At 42.0% G+C, this 20,587-nt stretch overlaps 1 protein-coding gene across 7 annotated transcripts in view; it reads right to left on the bottom strand.

Annotated features, from left to right (window-relative positions):
- The window catches only part of LOC103647051 (uncharacterized), a 38,714-nt gene extending 34,111 nt beyond the window's left edge, over positions 1 to 4,603 (bottom strand). For 3 of the 7 annotated variants that reach the window (XM_035965352.1, XM_035965353.1, XM_035965351.1), the window contains exons 1-5: positions 4,186 to 4,468; positions 2,875 to 3,029; positions 2,503 to 2,761; positions 2,161 to 2,386; positions 1,777 to 1,900 (exon numbers count right to left, since the gene is read on the bottom strand). In XM_035965352.1, coding sequence (XP_035821245.1) covers positions 1,777 to 1,900; positions 2,161 to 2,386; positions 2,503 to 2,761; positions 2,875 to 3,027 — 762 coding nt within the window. In that variant the 5' untranslated portion in view covers positions 3,028 to 3,029; positions 4,186 to 4,468. The other 4 variants (XM_035965350.1, XM_035965355.1, XM_035965354.1 and 1 more) reach the window with 2 other exon arrangements.
- Positions 4,604 to 20,587: the final 15,984 nt, after the last annotated feature.

The raw sequence follows: 20,587 nt of genomic DNA on the forward strand, positions 1-20,587 counted from the left end.
GCCATCGATGGTATCCCACACCTCTTCCTCAGAAAAGGGAGCATCCAGTTCAGACAGGTCATGAGAAGGTAAACCAAGAGCATCTAAATCAATAGTCCAATCCCTATCCATATTAGTTCCAATCAGATTAGAGAAGAACTGATCCACCGCTGCAGCCTTATCAATATGACTAGAAAGAATATAGTTGTCAACCACCAAGCTTGCCACGAAGTTCTTTATTTTCCGATGTCTAGCATGCAAGTGGAAGAGCTTTGAATTTGCATCCCCCTCCTTGAGCCAAGATATTCTTGATCTCAACCGGGCCATTGTTCGTTTCAAAGATGATAGTAGTAATGAATGCTTTTTAGCTTCTTCTTCAGCCAAAATTCTGTTGGCGTTAAGGGTCTTTCATCCTGCTCAATTTCTAGTCTGTGAAGTATTTCTTTAGCCAATGCCAACTGGGACCTTACATGTCCCACCTGCTTATCACTCCAGGCAACTAGCCTCTGGGGTGTCTTCTTCAATTTCAGATAAAATGTTTGAAAAGGGCATGTGTCATATAAAACTGAGCCCCAAGCACTCTGAATTGTATCTTGAAAACCCTCTAATCTAGGCCAAAAGGCCTCAAAATGGAATCTTCTTCCTGATGAATTATCCCGAAGGCCCAACAGCAGGGGGCAATGATCCGAGTCCTAGGAGGCCGAGCTCTGCAGCAGGACATTAGGAAAAAGCAGTTCCCAACTAACTGAGCAAAAAAATCTGTCCAATTTAACCAACACTGGATCAGTTTGCTGATTGGACCAAGTGAAACGGCGTCCATGCAGGGGGATCTCCTTGAGAGCTACATCCTCAATTAGGCATCTAAAGCGATGCATCATAGCCCGGTTAAGATTAGAGTTATTCTTATCTGATGCTTGTAAAATGAGATTGAAATCCCCAACTAGTAACCAAGGCCCAGTGCAAGCCTCTCTAATGGCTCTCAGCTCCTGCAAGAACAGTAGCTTCTCCTGATCATCCTGAGGTCCATACATGCATGTTAACCACCAACAACTGCCAGGTTCTTTACAAAACTGAACAGATACACTGTAATTATCCACTCTAGTTGCTCATGTAAAGCCCAAATAGTTCTTATTCCAGATTCATGGTACTATTATACTCTAGTATCTAAGGCTGCCACCACCCATGGGTTTTAAACTCACTCATGTATCTCTTGGTTGTGAACTAGTTCCCAAAAATCAGGATGGGTAAGTAAATAGTGCTGCTCTAGTTTCCTCTGCATTATAGCAGGGTAATTTGGGTGTGTTTAGTAGGGATCCAGATTCTCGTAAAAAATGTTTTAAATACAGATCTCTCAGGAAACGTTTCTGATGGTGAATCGGAATCACTTTATGAAATTGTTTGCCTAGTAGGCAGAATCCTGGTTCATAGGAATATATATTTTTCATAAAAATCATATAAATAAAAATAAGCTTCAAAAAGCTTTAGACTTATTGTGGACGAAGAACAACTTAAATACAACCCATTTTAGCTTGTTGTACTAAAAAGATTATTGCTGAAACAAATATAGTTTGTATAATAATAGAGAGAACAGAATCACTTGAAACCAAGATAGGGCCATTTCGAGTGCTACTGAAGAAAAGGAGAATCGTTTCGAGGAGAAACCGGAACAGTTCACTTTACTACAAATGTGTTTGGAACCGATTCTTATGATTACAAACTGAAGCTGAAATGCTCCGCTCATCCAAATGGAGCCGGAATTACACAGAAGAGGAAAAAGATGGTCAATTTTGTCCATACCTTTTCAAAATCAGATAAATCATTACTTCCCATTAATATTTTTTTGATTATGATTCCCAGACTAAAAATGTCGGCCTTGAATGATATTTCCCCTTTGCTCAAATATTCCGGGGCAATATATCCCCTGTCAAAATATGATAGTTTATAGCACCATGTCAGGAAAAAGAAATTTTTGTTTGACTATTTTTTCAAGGACTTGAATGAAACTTCTTTTTTTTAATTATTATAAATCTAGTCCTTGAATCAATATATGTAACCAACACCACCACTTTACCATGAGAATATAATGTTGATCCAAGGTCCTAGAATAGTAATTAAAAAATAAGTTGGATTTGGAAGCACTTGAGAAGAACAAAAACAAAGTTCTTGAGAAGATTGACTTACAATGTCCCGCAGATATTTTCAGTGATGATAACATTCAGTTCTCCACTGAACCGTCTTGATAACCCAAAGTCTGATATTTTTGGGACCATGTCATCATCCAGTAAAATATTTTCAGGTTTCAGATCCAAATGATTAATGTGTTCTTCATGATGAAGATACCACAAACCCTGACAGATTCCCTCAATCAATTGATAGCGTGTTTTCCAATCACGTCCAGTAGATTGTTCTGTGAAATTATGTACAACTATAGTACTTAAACAAGAATACTACAAGCTTCCTTGGTAGTTAATTGCAGTATGCATGGAAAAAAACTAATACAGGTAGATATTGTAAGATTCACACCTTTGAGATAATGGAGAAGGCTTTTGTTAGGTACAAACTCAAAGCAGAGGAACCTTCGTCGGATATCTGCCAAAACAAATCTTCCATTGAAATCTGCCATTTTTTGTTGTGTATCAGAGCAGTAGCCTAAAAATCTCACTATATTCCTGTGTTTAACCCTTATCAAACACATAAGCTCATCATGAAACTGCTTTTCTGAAAAGTCATCTGTTTTGGAAAGCTGCTTCACAGCTACAGTTTTCCCATTATGAAGATAACCCTGTTTAGCATACACAATATCACAGTGATATTTTCACCATCACTTTGTTCTATCAGATCAAATATGTGAAGTTTTTAACTTTAGCAACACTACAAGAAAAGAAATGTTTATACCTTATAAACCACTCCAAACCCACCCCTACCGATTACACATGAGAAATCATTTGTAATACTTTTTAAGAATGCATATGATAGCATGACTGGCTCTGCATTAGCATCAGTTAATATGTGCTCAAGGGCTTGATCTTCATTCTCCTGATCGTCCATTTCTGCAAAAAAAAAAAGAATAATAACATATAGAGTGGATTGTGTACAGTACAGGTTTTCTAAAGGGTGCAGTATTCTATGTTTTTTTGTATTAACTAGAACAGCATATTACTTATAGTCCCTCCCAAAGAAAAATAGATAAGACTAAACAGAACTAAAAAGATTAATGCACCATGTCTGTAGATCAATTGCAATGTTATATGTATTATTGCACACAGTAGCAGAAGTCAAGATTGATGTTAGTCTGCTCCATATTAGACCTTATATCGTGTAGACTATATGGGAGTATCACATAAACTAGTGCAAACCTTACAATAATTTGAAAGGTTACATGTTTACTCGTGTTGTTTCTGTATGAAAATTAATCATGGCATACTAATACTGTGCGTACTGCCTGCTTCCACACTCTACCAAGACAGGTCAGTTCAACATCTATGCTCAAAGGAAACATGTAAACGTGCCTAATTATTCAAGCCCTACTTTCGACAGATTATAGGTGTTCTTAATTGAAGCAATTACTTTACAGTGGATGAAATTCAGCACTTGTTTATATAAAACCGTGCAGGCCTTAAGTTATTTTTTAGCTTGACAAACTACTAGGAAGTTCAATCAGCCGAAAGAAAAAGGGAAAATAAACATCCAGCAGCGAAGACGAATTTGCTCTAAACATATTAGCGTGTCATAACCTTGAGATTAGGAAGGGGCCAGAGCAAGAATCGGGGTGGTTAAACTTGAGCTTGCAATGTTCGGTCAATTTTTTCGAGAAAACCACTGTTAGAGCATCTCCAAGAGACACTCCATTTTCGACGCTCTATATAACACTCTATTTACATCTTTATAAAGATTACATTCTATATGTAGCATCTTACCCCAACAGACTCCCTATTTAGTTTGGCTAGTCAGCGGCTAGCCAAATTTAGCTAGAGAGGGAGCCAATTTGAAGAGCCGGATAACTTGACAACTTAGATGGCTAGTCTGTTAGAGAGTTATTTTGCTATTGAGTAGCCAAAATTTGGTTTGCTGAGCCATTTGACTAATCTCTTGGAGATGCTCAGCATTCTAGTTAAGATACAATCATACAACGCAGCCAAAATCAATAAAAACATTAAACTTTACCAAACAATTTGATTGGGTACGGTGTTATATATTAGTACTAACCTGGAAGAGGGGCCTTCCGCCGGCTGGCCGAGACCTTCTTGGAGCAGTGACCAACCAGATCTATGGAAGAAGCTCCAACTGCGAATGGCCTCCCGCTAGCTAAAGAGATGAACCAAGCCCGGAGGCCGGAGCCGCGGATAATGCTGATGAAGTGGGGTGCAGATGACTGACACAGAGGAGTTTACGCAGATCTGACGGGGCAGTCGGAAGAATAACTCTTCTTGGCACTAATTAATTAATATTCTTTTGTGAAGATTGAGACTATATAAGAGTTGACTGACCCGTTCAACTTACATTCTCTGTTTTTTTTTTCTCCACGCGGACGAGGTCCACCGGCTTTTCCGCGTTGACAAGCCCAAGCAGATGAGACTCCACGCGGACGAGGTCCACCGGCTTTTCCGCGTTGACAAGCCCACGCAGATGAGATTTTTGACATTATTAAGGGCCTGTTTGAGAGAGCTTTGCTTCAAAAACTTCAGCTTTGGTTTTCAAGTTTCACCATAAAACAGCTCCAGCAAATTGTTAAGGTGAGTTCTAGGAGCGTTTGGTTTGTATATGGACTCCAACTTCTATAGTACAATTGATTTGTGTGGGTTTCCTTGATTACCCTTGATGATTAGTGGGTTGTCGCCAGAGAGAACGGAAGTTGTATGTTGCGAAACCAGTGGCATGGTGGGTAATTTTCGTACAGCTTCATGAGTAGATATAAAAACAGTGTTTTTGAAGCACCCTCTAAGGAGCTTCATGAATTTCATGAAACGGGCCTCTAGTTTCAATTTTTTTAAAACTAAAGCTCGTGGAGTTAGACCTGTTTGGGTTGAAGAAATTCGAACGAAATTGAAATTCTTGAAGTGAAACTCTCCCAAACAGGGCCTAAACACGGTACGCTCGGCTTTGACCGATCATAGAGACAGGGAGAAATTTGACAATTTGAAAACCCACACAACGCTACTATAGACTCAAATTAGCTCTTCGGCGCCTCGGACAGCTATTAAGCAGTTGGAGGTCACGCCGTCACCTAGTCGTCACATTTCTCTACCCTTACAACTCCTCCTTCATCCTGAGTATTCCTCTTCTGCAGGAATCCTAGTCAGAGAACCTTCGGAATGGAGTGTACTCCTCTTGTTGAAGTTATAGCCGAGCTCGTGCAGCAGTCGTAGCTGCAGCTGAGGCTCGTTCCGTGGCCATCATTGCGGAGAAGGAGACGATCGCTGCTGTGCAGTATGTAGCCATTGCCGCGACAAGGTTGAAGGAGTCGTTGAATCATTGAAGAACTCAACCTTTGTTTATGCTAATATTTCTCGATACCGTTTATTTTCTTGGAGATCCCCAATGGGTGATTAAGGCCTATAGGGTGCTACATGCAGTAGAAGAATTTGAAAAGGGAGGTAGCTAGTTTAGGGTTTGTTAACCAATTAGTAATGCATAATTATGTAAATGTATGTTGTGTGAAGAAATGGGAAGGGATGTAGCTATTGTTTGTCTAGTGTTGGAGACTTGTTCTCAAATGCTATAAATTAAGAACAAGGCAACACAAAAAGAGGTTAATGGTTAATGTCATTCGTCCTTCGAAGCATTATTTCCCTTTGGATATAACGATCTTCGGACGAAGGTCATGAAGGACGTACCTTAATCATCATAGTATACATCAATGAAAGAAGTAGCATATGAAACATGCGAAATAACATGAATAATCATATGACATCATTAATATATCTTTATTATATCATCATAGATGAATAAGAACAATATTGAATTACATTTGTACCTTCGGCTTGACAGAAGGCAAAAGTCCAAGCATGACGCACGAGCGAATACAAGCCATCGTGAACAGTACGGGGGTACTGTTCACCTATTTATAGGCACGGGACGCAGCCCGGTCAAAATTACATTTATGTCCTTGACAACTAGTTACAATCATGACACAAATTATCATGGACCGATTGGTCTTTTCCTCTTTAAGTCGGTGCAGCCCTTCGTCTCAAGGCATGTCGCTTATGCCGAAGCTCCCTGGATGGTAGCTTCGGCGTGTACCTTCGCGTTGTATTTGTTTATGTGCTGATCTTCCGAAGGTGTTTCTTCTTAAAGGACCTTCAGCGACGAAGCAGACCCCAACAGTAGCCCTTCGCGGTGCTAGATCGTTTTTCGTAACGAGCTTGATCCGTGAAAAATCTCTAAGGCTTCGGAATGCCGAAGGTCCGAAAAACACCTTCCCTGAGCTCGTTGCCGAGAAATGATTAAAATATTCCGAGCGCGAGGTGGCCCACCATGCGGCGGGTTCGCACGATGTGGCGATTCACCTCCCAAGCGCCGAGTGGTCCACCGTTCAGCGGGTGCGGGCAACTTGGCGATTCACCTCCCACCTGTAGCACTATATAAACAGACGGGTAGGTATGAAGTTACCACAACATTCATTGTCATTGCACTGTTGTGCTGTTGAAAAATTTAACCATAGCCGAAGCTTTTTCACTGCATTCTCGAGCAAACCATCATCTTGAATTAGCTTCGTCAAAAGAGGGAGCTTCGTCAAAAAACTGTAAAAACATCAGCTTCGTAAAAACTGCAAAAAATTCATCATCAGATGGCCAAAGTGCGCTCGACTGCGAGGGTGACCCGTGAAGGGGAGGAGACTGAAGCCACTGAGACAGCTCCAATCTCCGAAGTCATGAGACAATCGGGCCTAGTTGTGATGGAGGGAGCCATTGAAGAAGGTGCACCTGCTGCCGAAGCTGAACAAGATGTTGAGGAAGAAAACACTGATGAAGAATAAGAGGATTATAGCATTCTGATCCTGTCAAAACCCAGCCACTTGGATTTTGAAAAATCTACTGTGTCTGAAGCTGATATGCCCATGATGATGAAGCTGGGCTACTTAGGAGAAGCTGAGAAGAAGCTTATTCGTTTTGCCGGGGAAGAAACCACTCCGACACCGAAAGATGATGAAGTGGTAATTTTCAAAAGCTTTTTCAGAGCGGGATTACGGTTTTCGCTGAACGAGATGATTGGAGAAGTTTTGGATAATTATGAAATCTTTCTTCATCAGCTGACCCCTAAGCCATCGTTAGGCTCAGCATTTTCATCTGGGCGCTTTGAAGCCAAGGGATGGACCCAAATGCTGAAGCTTTTTGCCGAGTGCATGAGCTACATTACCAAACGAAGGCCAGAGAAGACGGGCTACAAGAAAATTTTGGCTGTTATAACTTCGCGTATCACAAGGATACGAAGGCTTCGGTCCTCAGCTATCGCACCAAGTGGCCAACTGGCTGGAAGAGTGAGTGGTTCTATATCAAGGCCAATGAGAAGAAGAGGGAGAAGTTGAAAACGATGGTCATGAGCCCACTAAGTTTAAGCTTCGGGATGACCAGACCCTTGTGCAATATGAAGCCAGGGTCACCATGCCAGCTGGTCGTGGCAGAATTCAGAGTGGTGGCTGAACATATCAGCACCAGGGATCTTGTGCAAGAATATCTGGCCAACAGGGTGTCTCCAACGTTGAGTGAATGGAGCATGCCGAAGCTGAAAGGAACAAGGAAGAGGAATGAACTTGTTTGATTGCCCTATCGGTTTAAATTTGAGAAACAGTTCAAGGATCCTTGCCAAGAGTGGCTGGAAATGATTGAGACAGTATGCAGTGAAGTGTTGGGAAATTACACCAAAAAAGAAGATCAATTGATGACTGCATCCTTCAGTACCCGACCAAAACGAAGGTTGAACCGAGTAATGGACGCTCTGAATTTCGAATACCCTAACTACGAGCGTCTCAACAAAGGTGCCGAAGGGGCAAAAAGGAAGAGAGTAGTCAGTGTTCTGAGCAGACAGGCTGCTAGGATGGTTAAAGAGGACGAAAAAACTTTGAAAAAGAGAAAATCTAGTCCTGAGCCGAAGGTGACGACATCGAAGAAGAGAAAAACTGCAACTCCAGAGCCGAAGATGGCTGAGATAGAAGAGGGAGCTCCTTCGACGCCTTCTGCTGCCGAAGTAGAAGAAATTTTAAAGGTAATGACTGAATCCTTACCTATCGAGCTGCTAAGTCCTCTGGGACCGCATCTGACGAAGCTTTTACAGAAGAAGGATGAGCCTTCGGCAGCGAAAAAGGCGGTTGGGCCAAAAAAGCGAAGAATTGTTACCATTATACAAGCCATTGAGGAAACGCCACCGCCGGCCTCAGCATCAAAAATGACACCAACTGCCGAAATTGCTGCTTCTACCGAAGTTGTGACCGCTGAAGCTACCAATCTGGAGAGTACATTATCTGCTATTGATAAAGTGCTCTTGGATTTGGCTGCGGAGGAGACTGCTGCGGCTGCAGAAGAAGTCCTGGCCGCAGTGCCTGAGAAAGGGAAGGAAATTGTCGAAGATATTTCAGAAGAAAAAGGCTTCAACTTTCAAAATATAATTGGTCAAGAATTGTTCAAGGCTGAGAAGGAGGAGCTGCAGGAGTATGATATATCCTGTGGCTACCAGCCAGGAGCCATGCTCTTCGGCGGAATTAACGAAGAAGCCTTAGGATGTATTCGAGATCGCACTGGGGCAAAGATTATCAGCACTCTATCGAAGAGTGTTGGTTTTCCGAAGCTTGAAGCTGACATCAGCAGCTACCAATGACAGCATATCGTCGGTAGCTTATTCTATTCCAACATTAAGGTAAAGTTTTTTTCCTCATCTTTTATTTTTTGGTTACGAAACAAAAAATTTCTGATGAAGGCTATTTTGTACAGAGTATGCTATTAAGCAAAGCGCTGAGGATGCAGCAAGATATTGAAGATAAAAAGAATGAGATTATAATTGAGGGCTTGGAAAAGAAAATCAAAGATCAAGAAGCCTCTCTAGAAAAGAAAGACTTTCTCCTTCAGACAATGGAGGGTTCATTGGCGGAAGCCCAAGCCGAAGTTGCTAAATTAAATGATGAACTTCTCCAAAAATCAGAAAGCTTTGAGCAAGAAAAGAAGAATTTTGATGCAAAGCTTGAAGCCGAAGTTGAGAAAAGTTTGAATCTGCAAAAATCCTTAAAAGAGCTTCAGGACAGATGCTTGAACTTCGGCATCCGGTGCGTGCAATGGCTGAAATAGGTTTTCAACTCAATGGGAGCTAGCTCTGACAAATTTGAACCTTCGGTTGAAGAGCTGCCAAGCACCTTCGAACATATTGAGAGCGAAGTTGAGGTGCTTGACGAAGTTATAGCTAGGCATGGTGACTTCTGTGCCCTGCTAGCTTCTCGCGGCACAGCTGTAGCTTTTATGAAGGCTGGTTGCACGCACGGAAAGATTGTAAACAGGCCGAACTTCAGCCTATCACCAGCGGACTTGACTGATATCCCCAGCCTAGCCCGAAGCATTGGAAATAGGTTTATAACACAAATTTGGACGAAGGGTGGGCGGGACTTAGCTAGTGACGAAGCTCGAAGTCATCTTAAGTTGGTATTAAACTTGTACCTGTTGCTTACCTTCTCCTGAGATTACTTTTTACCTTATACTACTTTGTTGTGTACAGGATGACGATGCCGAAGGTCAATAATCCGAAGCTTGACGGAGACTGATGAAGCTGCTGCACAAAGCTTTAGAGACATTTGAATTATCTTTGTAAAAGATATTGTAATTTAGGAATCAAACATTACTCTGTAAATTTGTCCATACCTTGTAATATATTTTTACCTTTTCATCCGTGTGTGAATTGTTTTGATGCGGACGAAACTTGTATCTCTTAAGCCGAAGGCGAAAAACACCTTCCCTTCTTTTCGTCCACAACGAAGCATATCTTTGCTTCTTTATACTCATCGAAGCCTTGTCATCAAAGCCGAAGGATCTGTTTGTACTCTATGTTATGATGATGATGATGATCCTACGAATGTCTAAATGAATGTGTATGAATGCAATGAATGATGTGATGTAATGTGCAAATGAATGTCCAAACACATGCACACGAAGCCACACCCAAACTCTGCATCCCCTTAGGAACGTCTTTTGAGTCTTAAGCTCTGCATCCCCTTAGGAACGTCTTTTGAGCTTCTTCACCTTCTATTTCGGTGGTATAAGTTCTGCATCCCGTTAGGAACGTCTTTTGAACTTCTTCGCCTTCTATTTCGGCGGTATAAGTTCTGCATCCCCTTAGGAACGACTTTTGAACTTCTTCGCCTTATATTTTAGTGGCATTTGGCTCTGCATTCCCTTAGGAACGACTTTTGAGCAAAAAAACTTACGCTGTGCTCCCTTAGGAACGAATTTTTGTAGCTTCGTCATGCTCTGCATCCCCTTGGGGACGACTTTTGAGCTTCTCCCTGCTTTTCCTCTTTTTTTCTCTCTGCACTCGATGGTGTATGCTTAGATTTTACATTTTACATTTTTTTGGGGGATTTGGCTCACATGGAGCTAAATAAGAAAGGAAAATTTACAAGCTATGGCCCCATTAAAAACCTTTCTCCCCCTTTGGAAAGGAAAAGGGTGCCATAGAAAAAAATGAAAAAAAAGATTACATCAAATTACACATAATATCGCCGAAGCTCATCCGCATTCCAAGATCTGGGTATGTCATTGCCGTCCATATCCTTCAATCTGTAAGAACCGGGCCTCGACGAAGATACCACCAGAAAAGGTCTTCCCACTTCAGCTGCAATTTGCCTACTGTGTCTGGATTGGCCACTCTCCGAAGCACCAAATGCCCTGGCTTAATATTTTTCAACTAAACTTTTCTGTCATGCCATTTTATTGTTTCGGCTTGGTATTTATTGATGTTCTCCACAGCCTGAAGTCTGGTCCCTTCCATAGTATCTTTTGCTACGTGATAATCAGCTTCGTCTTCTGCCGAAGCTGCTGTTCTTATTGACCCTGCTTTAGCTTCTTCTGGTGTTATAGCTTTGTCACCAAATAATAGTTTGAAAGGTGTAAAACCTGTTGATCTTGATGTGGTTGTATTGTGGCTCCACACTACTTTAATCAACTCATCGGCCACTTTCCTCTGGGCTGATTAAAGATTAGCTTCATTAATCCCGTCATTATAATGCCATTTGCTCTTTCTACCAGCCCGTTTGACTCCAGATGCCTAACTGATGCAAAATGAATCTTTCTGCCAATTTGGTCACAGAAATCCTTGAATGTTTCAGCATCAAACTGTGTTCCATTGTCCAAAGTTATAGCCTTCGGCACGCCAAAGCGACAAACAATATTTTGCCAGATGAATTTCTGGACTGTAACCGAAGTTATTGTAGCCAAAGGCTTTGCTTCAATCCACTTAGAAAAATATTCTACAGCCACCACAACATATTTCAAATTACCTTGCGCTGGTGGAAGTGGGCCTAACAAATCCAAGCCTCATCTTTGCAATGACCAAGTAGGTTGTATTAGCTGGGTGAGAGATGAAAGTTGCTTCTGGTCTCTTGCACATTTTTGACAATTTTCACATTTTTGAACTAGCTCTGCTGCATCCGAAGCTGCCTTCGGCCAGTAAAATCCTTGTCTAAACACTTTTCCCAGCAAGGGCCTAGACCCAATATGAGATCCACACAGACCTGCATGTATCTCCTTCATTAATTCAATACCTTCAGCTCTGGATAAACACTTGAGGAGTGGAGAACAGACTCCATGTTTATATAATTCCCCTTGTATTATCACATACGGTCTTGTCCTTGTTTCCATTCTCTTATTATAAGCTTCGTCATTCGAGAGACAATTATCTTGGAGGAAAGATATAATTTCAGTCCTCCAATCTTCACTATGTACTGGGGAAATTGCAAGCACTGCTCTCTCCATAAGTTCAACCGAAGATGCTTTTATTGTCTCAAAAAATACTTCCGAAGGTAGTGGGAGCCCCTGTGCCGCTGACTTGGCTAACAAATCAGCATGCTCATTTTCCCCTCTTGGAATATTCTTGACAGAAAATCCTTCGAAAGAAGCTTCGAGCCTTCGAACTGTGTCTAAATATTTTTCAAGCTTTGGGTCTCTGGCCTTGCTACTTTTGTCAATATGACCAGAAATGACTTGAGAGTCAGTTTTGAGGATGTCCCTTCTTATTCCCATTGCCCTTAACTTCTGAAGCCCCAAGAGAAGTGCTTCGTATTCAGTAATATTATTTGTACAACTGAAGTCAAGCTTTGCTGCATAACATGTTCTGACTTTAGAAGGGGCAACTAGGACAACAGCCGTTCCTGCACCGAAGGTTCCCCAGGAACCATCGCAGAACACTGTCCAAGCTTTGGTGTCTTTATTTGTTTCTTCTTCCTAAGCCCCTGGCGTCCAATCAGCGATGAAGTCTGCTAACGCCTAGGACTGAATTGAGCATCTATGCACATAGTCAATACTAAATTCGTTAAGCTCCGTAGCCCATTTTCCAATCCTTCCAGTAGCTTCTCTGTTCCTCATTATGTCTTTCAAAGGCTGTGACGAAGGAACAATTATGTGATATGCTTGAAAATAATGTCGAAGCTTCCTGGAGGCCATTAACACAGCATACAACACCTTCTCCAATTCTGTATAATTTTTCTTTAATAAACTTAAAACTTCGGAGATGAAGTACACTGGAGCCTGCTTTTTGATTTGGCCATCTAGCTTCTCCTGTATAAGAGCTGCACTAACTACAGAGTGCGAAGCTGCCACATATAAGAGTAATGGAGCCCCTGACGAAGGTGGAGTTAGTGTCGTTAGATCGATCAAGTATTGCTTCAACTCTTCGAAAGCTTTTTGCTGAGCCGGACCCCATTGAAAAACTTCGGTTGACTTCAGTATTTCAAAGAATGGCAGATTTCTTTCTGCTGATCTGGATATGAATCTATTCAATGATGCTAGTCTTCCTACCAGCAATTGGGCTCCCTTCTTTGTGCTTGGCGGCTCCATCCGAAGGATAGCTTCGATCTTGCTTGGGTTGGCTTCAATTCCTTTCGTTGATACTAAACAGCCATGGAACTTGCCCTTCTTCACCACAAAAACACACTTTTCTGGATTTAACTTCAGGCCGGCTTGCATGAAATTGGCAAATTTCTCTTGCAAATCAGCAATGTGGTTTTCTTGCTTCGTGCTTTTCACTATGATATCATCAACATAGGTCAGTACATTCCTGCCTATTTGAGAATGAAGGACCTTGGCGGTCATTCTACTGAAGCTTCCTCCAGCATTTTAAGCCCCTCAGGCATCCAAAGATAGCAATAGGTACCACTAGGGATTATGAAGCTAGTCTTCAGCTCGTCTTCCTTCTTCATCCAAATTTGATGATAGCCTGATTAACAATCCAACAGACTCATGAGCTCTGAAGAAGCTGCTGCATCTACTAGAGAGTCTATTCTTGGCAATGGAAACTCATCCTTTGGACAAGCCTTGTTGAGATCTGTGAAATCAATGCACATTCTCCATTTACCATTGGCCTTCTTCACCATAACAGTGTTGGCTAGCCATTCTGGGTATTTCACCTCTCTGATGACACCAGCACTAAGAAGTCTCTTCACTTCGTTCCGAGCACCTTCAGCTTTGTCTTCAGACATCTTTCGAAGCCTTTGTTTTCTTGGCCTAAAAGATGGATCCACATTGAGTGAATGTTCAATGACATCTCTGTTGACACCACAGAGATCATTGGCTGACCAAGCAAAGACATCTTTGTTGTTGAATAAAAATCTTAGCAAAGTCTTCTCTTGCTCTTCAGATAGCTGAGACCCTAGCAGTACCCTTTGTTCTGCTATGTCTTCACATAGGAGCATAGGCTTCGGCTGATCCGCCGAAGCAACCTTCTCTCCTTTGTATTTATACTGCTGATAGGCTTCGACTCCATCTATATTATGAATTGCCTTTGAATCTGTCCAGTTTCCTTCGGCCCTTCTGACAGCTTCTTGACTTCCATGGACAACAATGGGCCCTTGTTCCGAAGGTATCTTCATGCATAAATATGCTGGATGAAGTATTGCTTCGAAGGCATTAAGTGTCCCTCGACCAATGATTGCATTATAGGGTTACTCCATGTCAACAATGTCAAAGACAACCTATTCAGTCCTTGTGTTGTGGACGAAGTCGAAGGTCACTAGCATTGTGATTTTACCGAGTGCTACAATCTGCCTTCCTCCGAAGCCACAAAGAGGGTGTGTAGCATCATGAATCTTGTCTTCTGGCTCTTGCATCTGTCTGAAGGCCTTAGCAAATATGATATCCGCTGCACTACCTGTATCAACCAGAACATTATGGACCAGAAATCCCTTGATGACACAAGATATGACCATAGCATCACTGTGAGGGTAATCTTTGAGCTGAAGATCCTCCTGAGAGAGGGTGATTGGGATGTGGGACCATTTGGACTTGATGAAGGGTCCCTGCACCCCAACATGTTGCACCCTTCTCCGCGCTTCCTTCTTCTGCTTCTTGTTAGCCGGCTCTGAACTTGAACCGTCTGTTATCGGGAGCACCAGCTTCGTAGCCGAAGGTGCTATGACTTGGTTGCTGAACGAAGCCATCAGCTCAAAAGTGGAAGTGAGTTCACCGGAGGTGGGCGCCAATGTTGGGGACTTGTTCTCAAATGCCATAAATTAAGAACAAGGCAACACAAAAAGAGGTTAATGGTTAATGCCCTTCGTCCTTCGAAGCATTATTTCCCTTGGGATATAAAGATCTTCGGACGAAGGTCATGAAGGACGTACCTTCATCATCACAATATACATCAATGAAAGAAGAAGCATATGAAACATGAGAAATAACATGAATAATCATATGACATCATTAATATATCTTTATTATATCATCATAGATGAATAAGAACAATATTGAATTACATTTGTACCTTCGGCTTGACAGAAGGCAAAAGTCCAAGTGTCACACACGAGCGAATACAAGCCAGCGTGATTAGTACGGGGTACTGTTCACCTATTTATAGGCACGGGATGCAGCCTGGTCAAAATTACATTTATGTCCTCGACAACTAGTTACAATCATGACACAAATTATCATGGACCGATTGGTCTTTTCCTCTTTAAGTCGGTGCAGCCCTTCGTCTCAAGGCATGTCGCTTATGCCGAAGCTCCCTGGATGGTAGCTTCGGCGTGTACCTTCACGTTGTATTTGTTTATGTGCTGATCTTCCAAAGGTGTTTCTTCTTAAAGGACCTTCGGCGATGAAGCAGACACCCAACATCTAGTGTCTGGGTTTGTTCATCGATTAGCAATGCATAATGTGTTGTATAATGTGTCCCTTTATCTATAATGTGTTGCTAGTGTTTCCTTATTTTTGTTTACCATAACAATCTATTTTGTACAGGACAATGTTGATTTCAAGTATCATGTTAGCATCAAGAATTCTCTGTGATACGTTATTCAATAGATGGAGGAGGCAATCAACACTATTGCATACTATTAATTCTATATGTTCTAGTATCCCATAAGTTCAGGGGGCAAGATAGGAAAGGTTGTTGGCCATCTAGACCATGTCTGCAATATGCTCGAGAAGACTTCTATTGTTTGCCAACAAGATTTGGATAATAGGTATCCTAGTTGGGACCTTTTATCCCCTTTGGATGTTGATGAGCACCCTAATGACGTTGATGACCTATTGAAAGGATACATCTCAGAAGATCCGGAGTTGTGCGAAATGACGTTTGAGGACCAGAAGTGGCAGGATAATAAAGTGGTCGTCTCCTTGGCTGAGCATTATCGTATTATGGGTTACAATTACGAAGAGATTTATGATAGTAATGTTTGAGTCGTCTATGGACATGTATTTCTGTTTCGGTATTTAGTTGTAAGATTTTGTTAAGACAATTGCAATCGGTCATAAGTACTGTGTAATGTGCAGACTGTGCTTGTTTGTGCAGACTGTGCTTGTTTGTCGGCTATGCACTTGTAATGTCTAGACTCTACCAGTGTTTTTATGTGTTCGTTTGTGCAGACTGTGCTTGGTAGTGTGTTGTTTGTGTTTGTTTGAACGACTATGTGCTTGTTTCAAATTATGGATGAGTTTCGAGAAATTCCTAGCACAATTAATCTGTTCGGGTAGTGTGAAACAAACAGAGATTCCCAGTTCCTAGTTCAACACTTAGGTATGGTCTACAGCCATCCCTAAAACCTAAGATGCATGGTCCAAGGGTACAAAAACGGTTGAAATAGTAATTCCCATCCTCTAAAACAACATCAATCTCGACAATACTATGAGGTGCCTTAACAAGTACTGCCTCCCTCTAAGAAAAAAGTAGCTTGAAACTCTCCTCCTAGCTACCAAACAACTCTTTCAATGCCTTCTTCTTCCCCTTCCAAACAGTGTCATACCCAATAGTGACATTATGAACTCCTTGTAGTGTTTCTTGCAACTCATTAGCACCCATTTGGGGTTTCTTCATAAGTAGTGGAATAGCGTGAAATGCTACCCATCCACTACTTGGTGTTGTCGTCTTCCTCCTTCCACTAGATGTGCAAGTATGCATGTCATGCAGTACAACAATCTGCAAATTGTTGGTTCATGATTTAGTAACCAGCAAACAAAATTTACAAAATGATTGGTTGCAAAAGAGGAAATAACATACCACGTACCCAATAGTGACATTATGAACTCCTTGTAGTGTTTCTTGCAACTCCTTAGCACCCTTTTGGGGTTTCTTCATAAGTAGTGGAATAGCGTGAAATGCTACCCATCCACTATTTGGTGTTGTCGTCTACCTCCTTCCACTAGATGTGCAAGTATGCATGTCATGCAGTACAACAACCTGCAAATTGTTGGTTCATGATTTAGTAACCAACAAACAAAATTTACAAAATGATTGGTTGCAAAAGAGGAAATAACATACCATGATGGTCGGTAATACTTTCTTTTCCTCCCGTGCATAAATCCTCCAAGGGCAATCACCACCTTTGCAATAGCCAACGTATCGAGTTGTCGAAGTAACATCGATTCCAAGCTCAAACTCATGCTTTATGGCATACTGCCTCATAGCAATTCAAAATTCCTTCATGTTGGGATGCAAACTGTCTGGTTGCGTTGAGGGATTTATTTTATCATACATACCTCTCTTCTCGTCCGGTAGGTAGTCTTCACATGGTTGGTCTATATTGTGGTCTCCCAAATCAATAGGGTCTGATTGATCCAAATTACTTGTACCACCTCTTAAGTCTTCATCTCTTCTATTTTTCTTAGCCTCGTCCTCTTCAATAAGTCCAAGTTGAGAATACATCTGCATCTCACTAGGAACATCACATCTCCCTTCCTTCTCCCAAAAACCACCGAGAACCATAGAATCCCAATCAAACATAGATTTTTCTTGTACAATCTCATTGTCCTACACAATAGAGCTCAACTAAATGAAATCACGTTCAATACAAATTTGGCTTCACTACAAACATAGAGCAATCACATCTTACCTTGTTACTATCCATTTGTCCCAATGTAACTGAGGATATGGAAGACAAGCCTATGCCTGGCACTGGTACATGCATGAATGTACATATATGGTTAAACTCTCTTGATGGTAGAATCAAGAACAAATCTTACAAGTGCCTATCACAACCAACACAAAGAGACATATCTAGGGGGACGTCTCGTCCACCTCGACGTTGATGTCTAGACCCGATGCATCCATGTAGGAGATGGTGAGAATGCAGTCCAGTCAGCCGGTCGTGCTCCATTGCCAGAAATGGGGAATGGGGAGAGATGGTAACAACAACTAGTACTCCAAGCCTGGGATCTAGACTACAATCGAGGAGATCTCACAATCGGAAGCATCTACTGTAGAGAATGGGAACGAATAAGAGTTAAGGGGGGGACTCACGGGCGGCGGCTACACCAGCACAAACTGATTTTGATGGCGGAGGATTAATGGTTGTTCAAGGCGCCTAAGAGAGATTTTGAGTCCATAGCAGCGTCTATGCATCGTGTGGGTTTCCAAATTGTCGAATCCCTCCCAAAACCTCCGTTTCGATGAAGCCGAGCGTGCCATGTTTCATAATGGAAAAAATCTCCACGCAGATGGTTTTTAGTTTCCATAGGCCATCGTAGGGACTCCGGTCTGACTCTTGTGGAAACAATCTTGGCCTACAAAGGACTCTGGCCTGACTCCTTTGGAAACAATCTTGGTCTACAAAGGACTCTGGCCTGACTCCTATGGAAACAATCTTGGCCTTATATCATCTTCGCTTCCTGCCTCACCTTCCTCCGCCCAAGTTACCACACCCTGCGCCCTTGCCTCCACTTGGCACCATTGTCTCGGCCACCCAGACACGACATCCTCTTTAGACTCTCAGTCACCTCGGCCATCCCTTGTCCTAGCAGTAATGCTACCTTACTTGGTCATGCCTGTCAGCTCGGGCGTCACACTCGCTTACCCTTCTCTTCTTCCATGTCCCGTGCTACTCGCCCCTTTGACCTCATCCATTATGACCTTTAGACACCCGCTGTTCTCAGCATAACCAGTTGTTAGTACTATCTGGTCATTATAGATTTTTTCTCTCATTTTCTTTGGACCTTTCCCCTCCACCGTAAGTTTGACACCTTCACCGGGCTTTCTCACTTCTTCGCGTGGGTGTCAACTCAGTTCGGTTGCACCATCCGAGTTGTTTAGTGTGATAATGGGAGGGAGTTTGATAACTCTAAATCTTGCACCTTATTTCTCTCCCATGGTGTTCAGCTACGGATGTCGTGCCCTCACACCTCCCCTCAAAATGGACGAGCCGAGCGTGTGATTCGCACCATCACCAACATGTTATCTTGCTTCCTCTTTTAGGCTTCTCTTCCTACCCACTACTGGGTTGAGGCCCTCAACACTGCCACCTACCTCATCAATTGCCTTCCCTCCAAGACGGTTTCCCATCCCACCCCATTCTTCACCCTCTTCAGCACCACCCCCTCCTATGATCACCTTCGGGTCTTTGGGTGTGCCTATTATCCCAACACCTCTGCCACCGCTCCTCACAAACTTGCCCCTCGATCTTATCATTATCTTTTCCTTGGTTACTCCCATAATCATAAGGGGTACTGATGCCTTAATCTTCTCACCCCCCGCATTAATACCTCTCATCATGTCGTCTTTGATGAGGACGTTTTCCCTCTTGTTGACTCCTCCCCACCTTCTGACCTTTATTCCCTCTTCGTTGACGATTGTGTTGATGTTCCTCTCTGATTGCCCTATTTGACGTCGCATGTGGACACGTCGTCTGTGCTCCACGTGACCGCACCACATTTTCCTGTGCCACATGTCTCACCCGGATTTAAGGACAAATCCAGATGTATCTCATATGTGTGCTAGGATCAAGAATCACACATATGATGACAGTGTACAGAAATCAATGTCACAATCTTTATTACTTAATACAATTTCCACACAAAATAACTAAATAAATTACACCATATGATAACAACAATCCTCCACAACCCTAGTTGATTGGGAGATGAAGACCTAGACCTCTCTGGATTCATCTTCATGATTCTCCTCCGTCGGTGTCTATTCTTGATCTGGTGTAATTATAGCAAGGGTGAGCTCCCATACGGTCACCGCTCAGCAAGTGTGGGAAAAAATGTAGTGTAAGGCTTACCATGGATATGACTAAGGCTGAGCATTGATTTTAATTAAGTTGATCAAAATTTTATTAGTAAGTACTAAGTATAAGTAAATACCATCCCAATTAAATAAGAAATCATAGATGAAATATCCCACAATGCAATGCATGACATGTTAAATTATTTCCATAATTTACTCATGTGAGGGTTCGAGCCACTCATGACTGTGAGTACGACTGATATACCAGTTGTACACTCTATAGAGGTTGCACATCTTTACCCACAAGTTGTGTTTCCCTTCTAGCCTGGGTTAGCTAGATCTTTAGACACTTCCAAGGTGAATAGATAGGGATCCACTACGAGGCATTTACAAAGTTCCACTATCATGAGAAAACCCACTACCGTTTTAGCCAAAAAGAAGCATATGCCTTTTTCTACGGTCTCTAACCCCATCACAGTAATTACACACAACATTATGCTTGCGTGTTTCACTACCTGCTTGCCCCTTTTGGGGAAAGGATTATCTCACACTAGCTTTCCTAATTACTTGGACAAGAGCGTCCCATTTCATACTTGTGGTAGCACTGTTATCTCAAGTTGTCGCTCAATGTTCCAATTAACAAAATGATCTTATCATGCATATAAAAAAGCCAACAATAGCAATAAGGCATGATCATAATTCATCCTAAAACCAGGTAGAACAATAGCAAGACTACCCAATAATTCATTTGTATGGAAGGTGTAGGATAAACAAGATTAGGCAACCTATTAGGTTGCCCAACAATTTAACCAAACTGTGCAGCGGTGATTAACAAAATCATAAATATTATTAGGTCAAATAATGTGATCAAGGACACAACTTGCCTTTTACTTGCGATAACCTGCTGATAAGGGTCTTCAAAAGTCTTGATATGCAGATCCACATATACTCGCTCATCTAATCGTAGACGTATAAACAGATAGAC

The sequence above is a fragment of the Zea mays genome, chromosome 2, assembly GCF_902167145.1.
Source record: "Zea mays cultivar B73 chromosome 2, Zm-B73-REFERENCE-NAM-5.0, whole genome shotgun sequence".
Lineage (NCBI taxonomy): Eukaryota > Viridiplantae > Streptophyta > Magnoliopsida > Poales > Poaceae > Zea > Zea mays.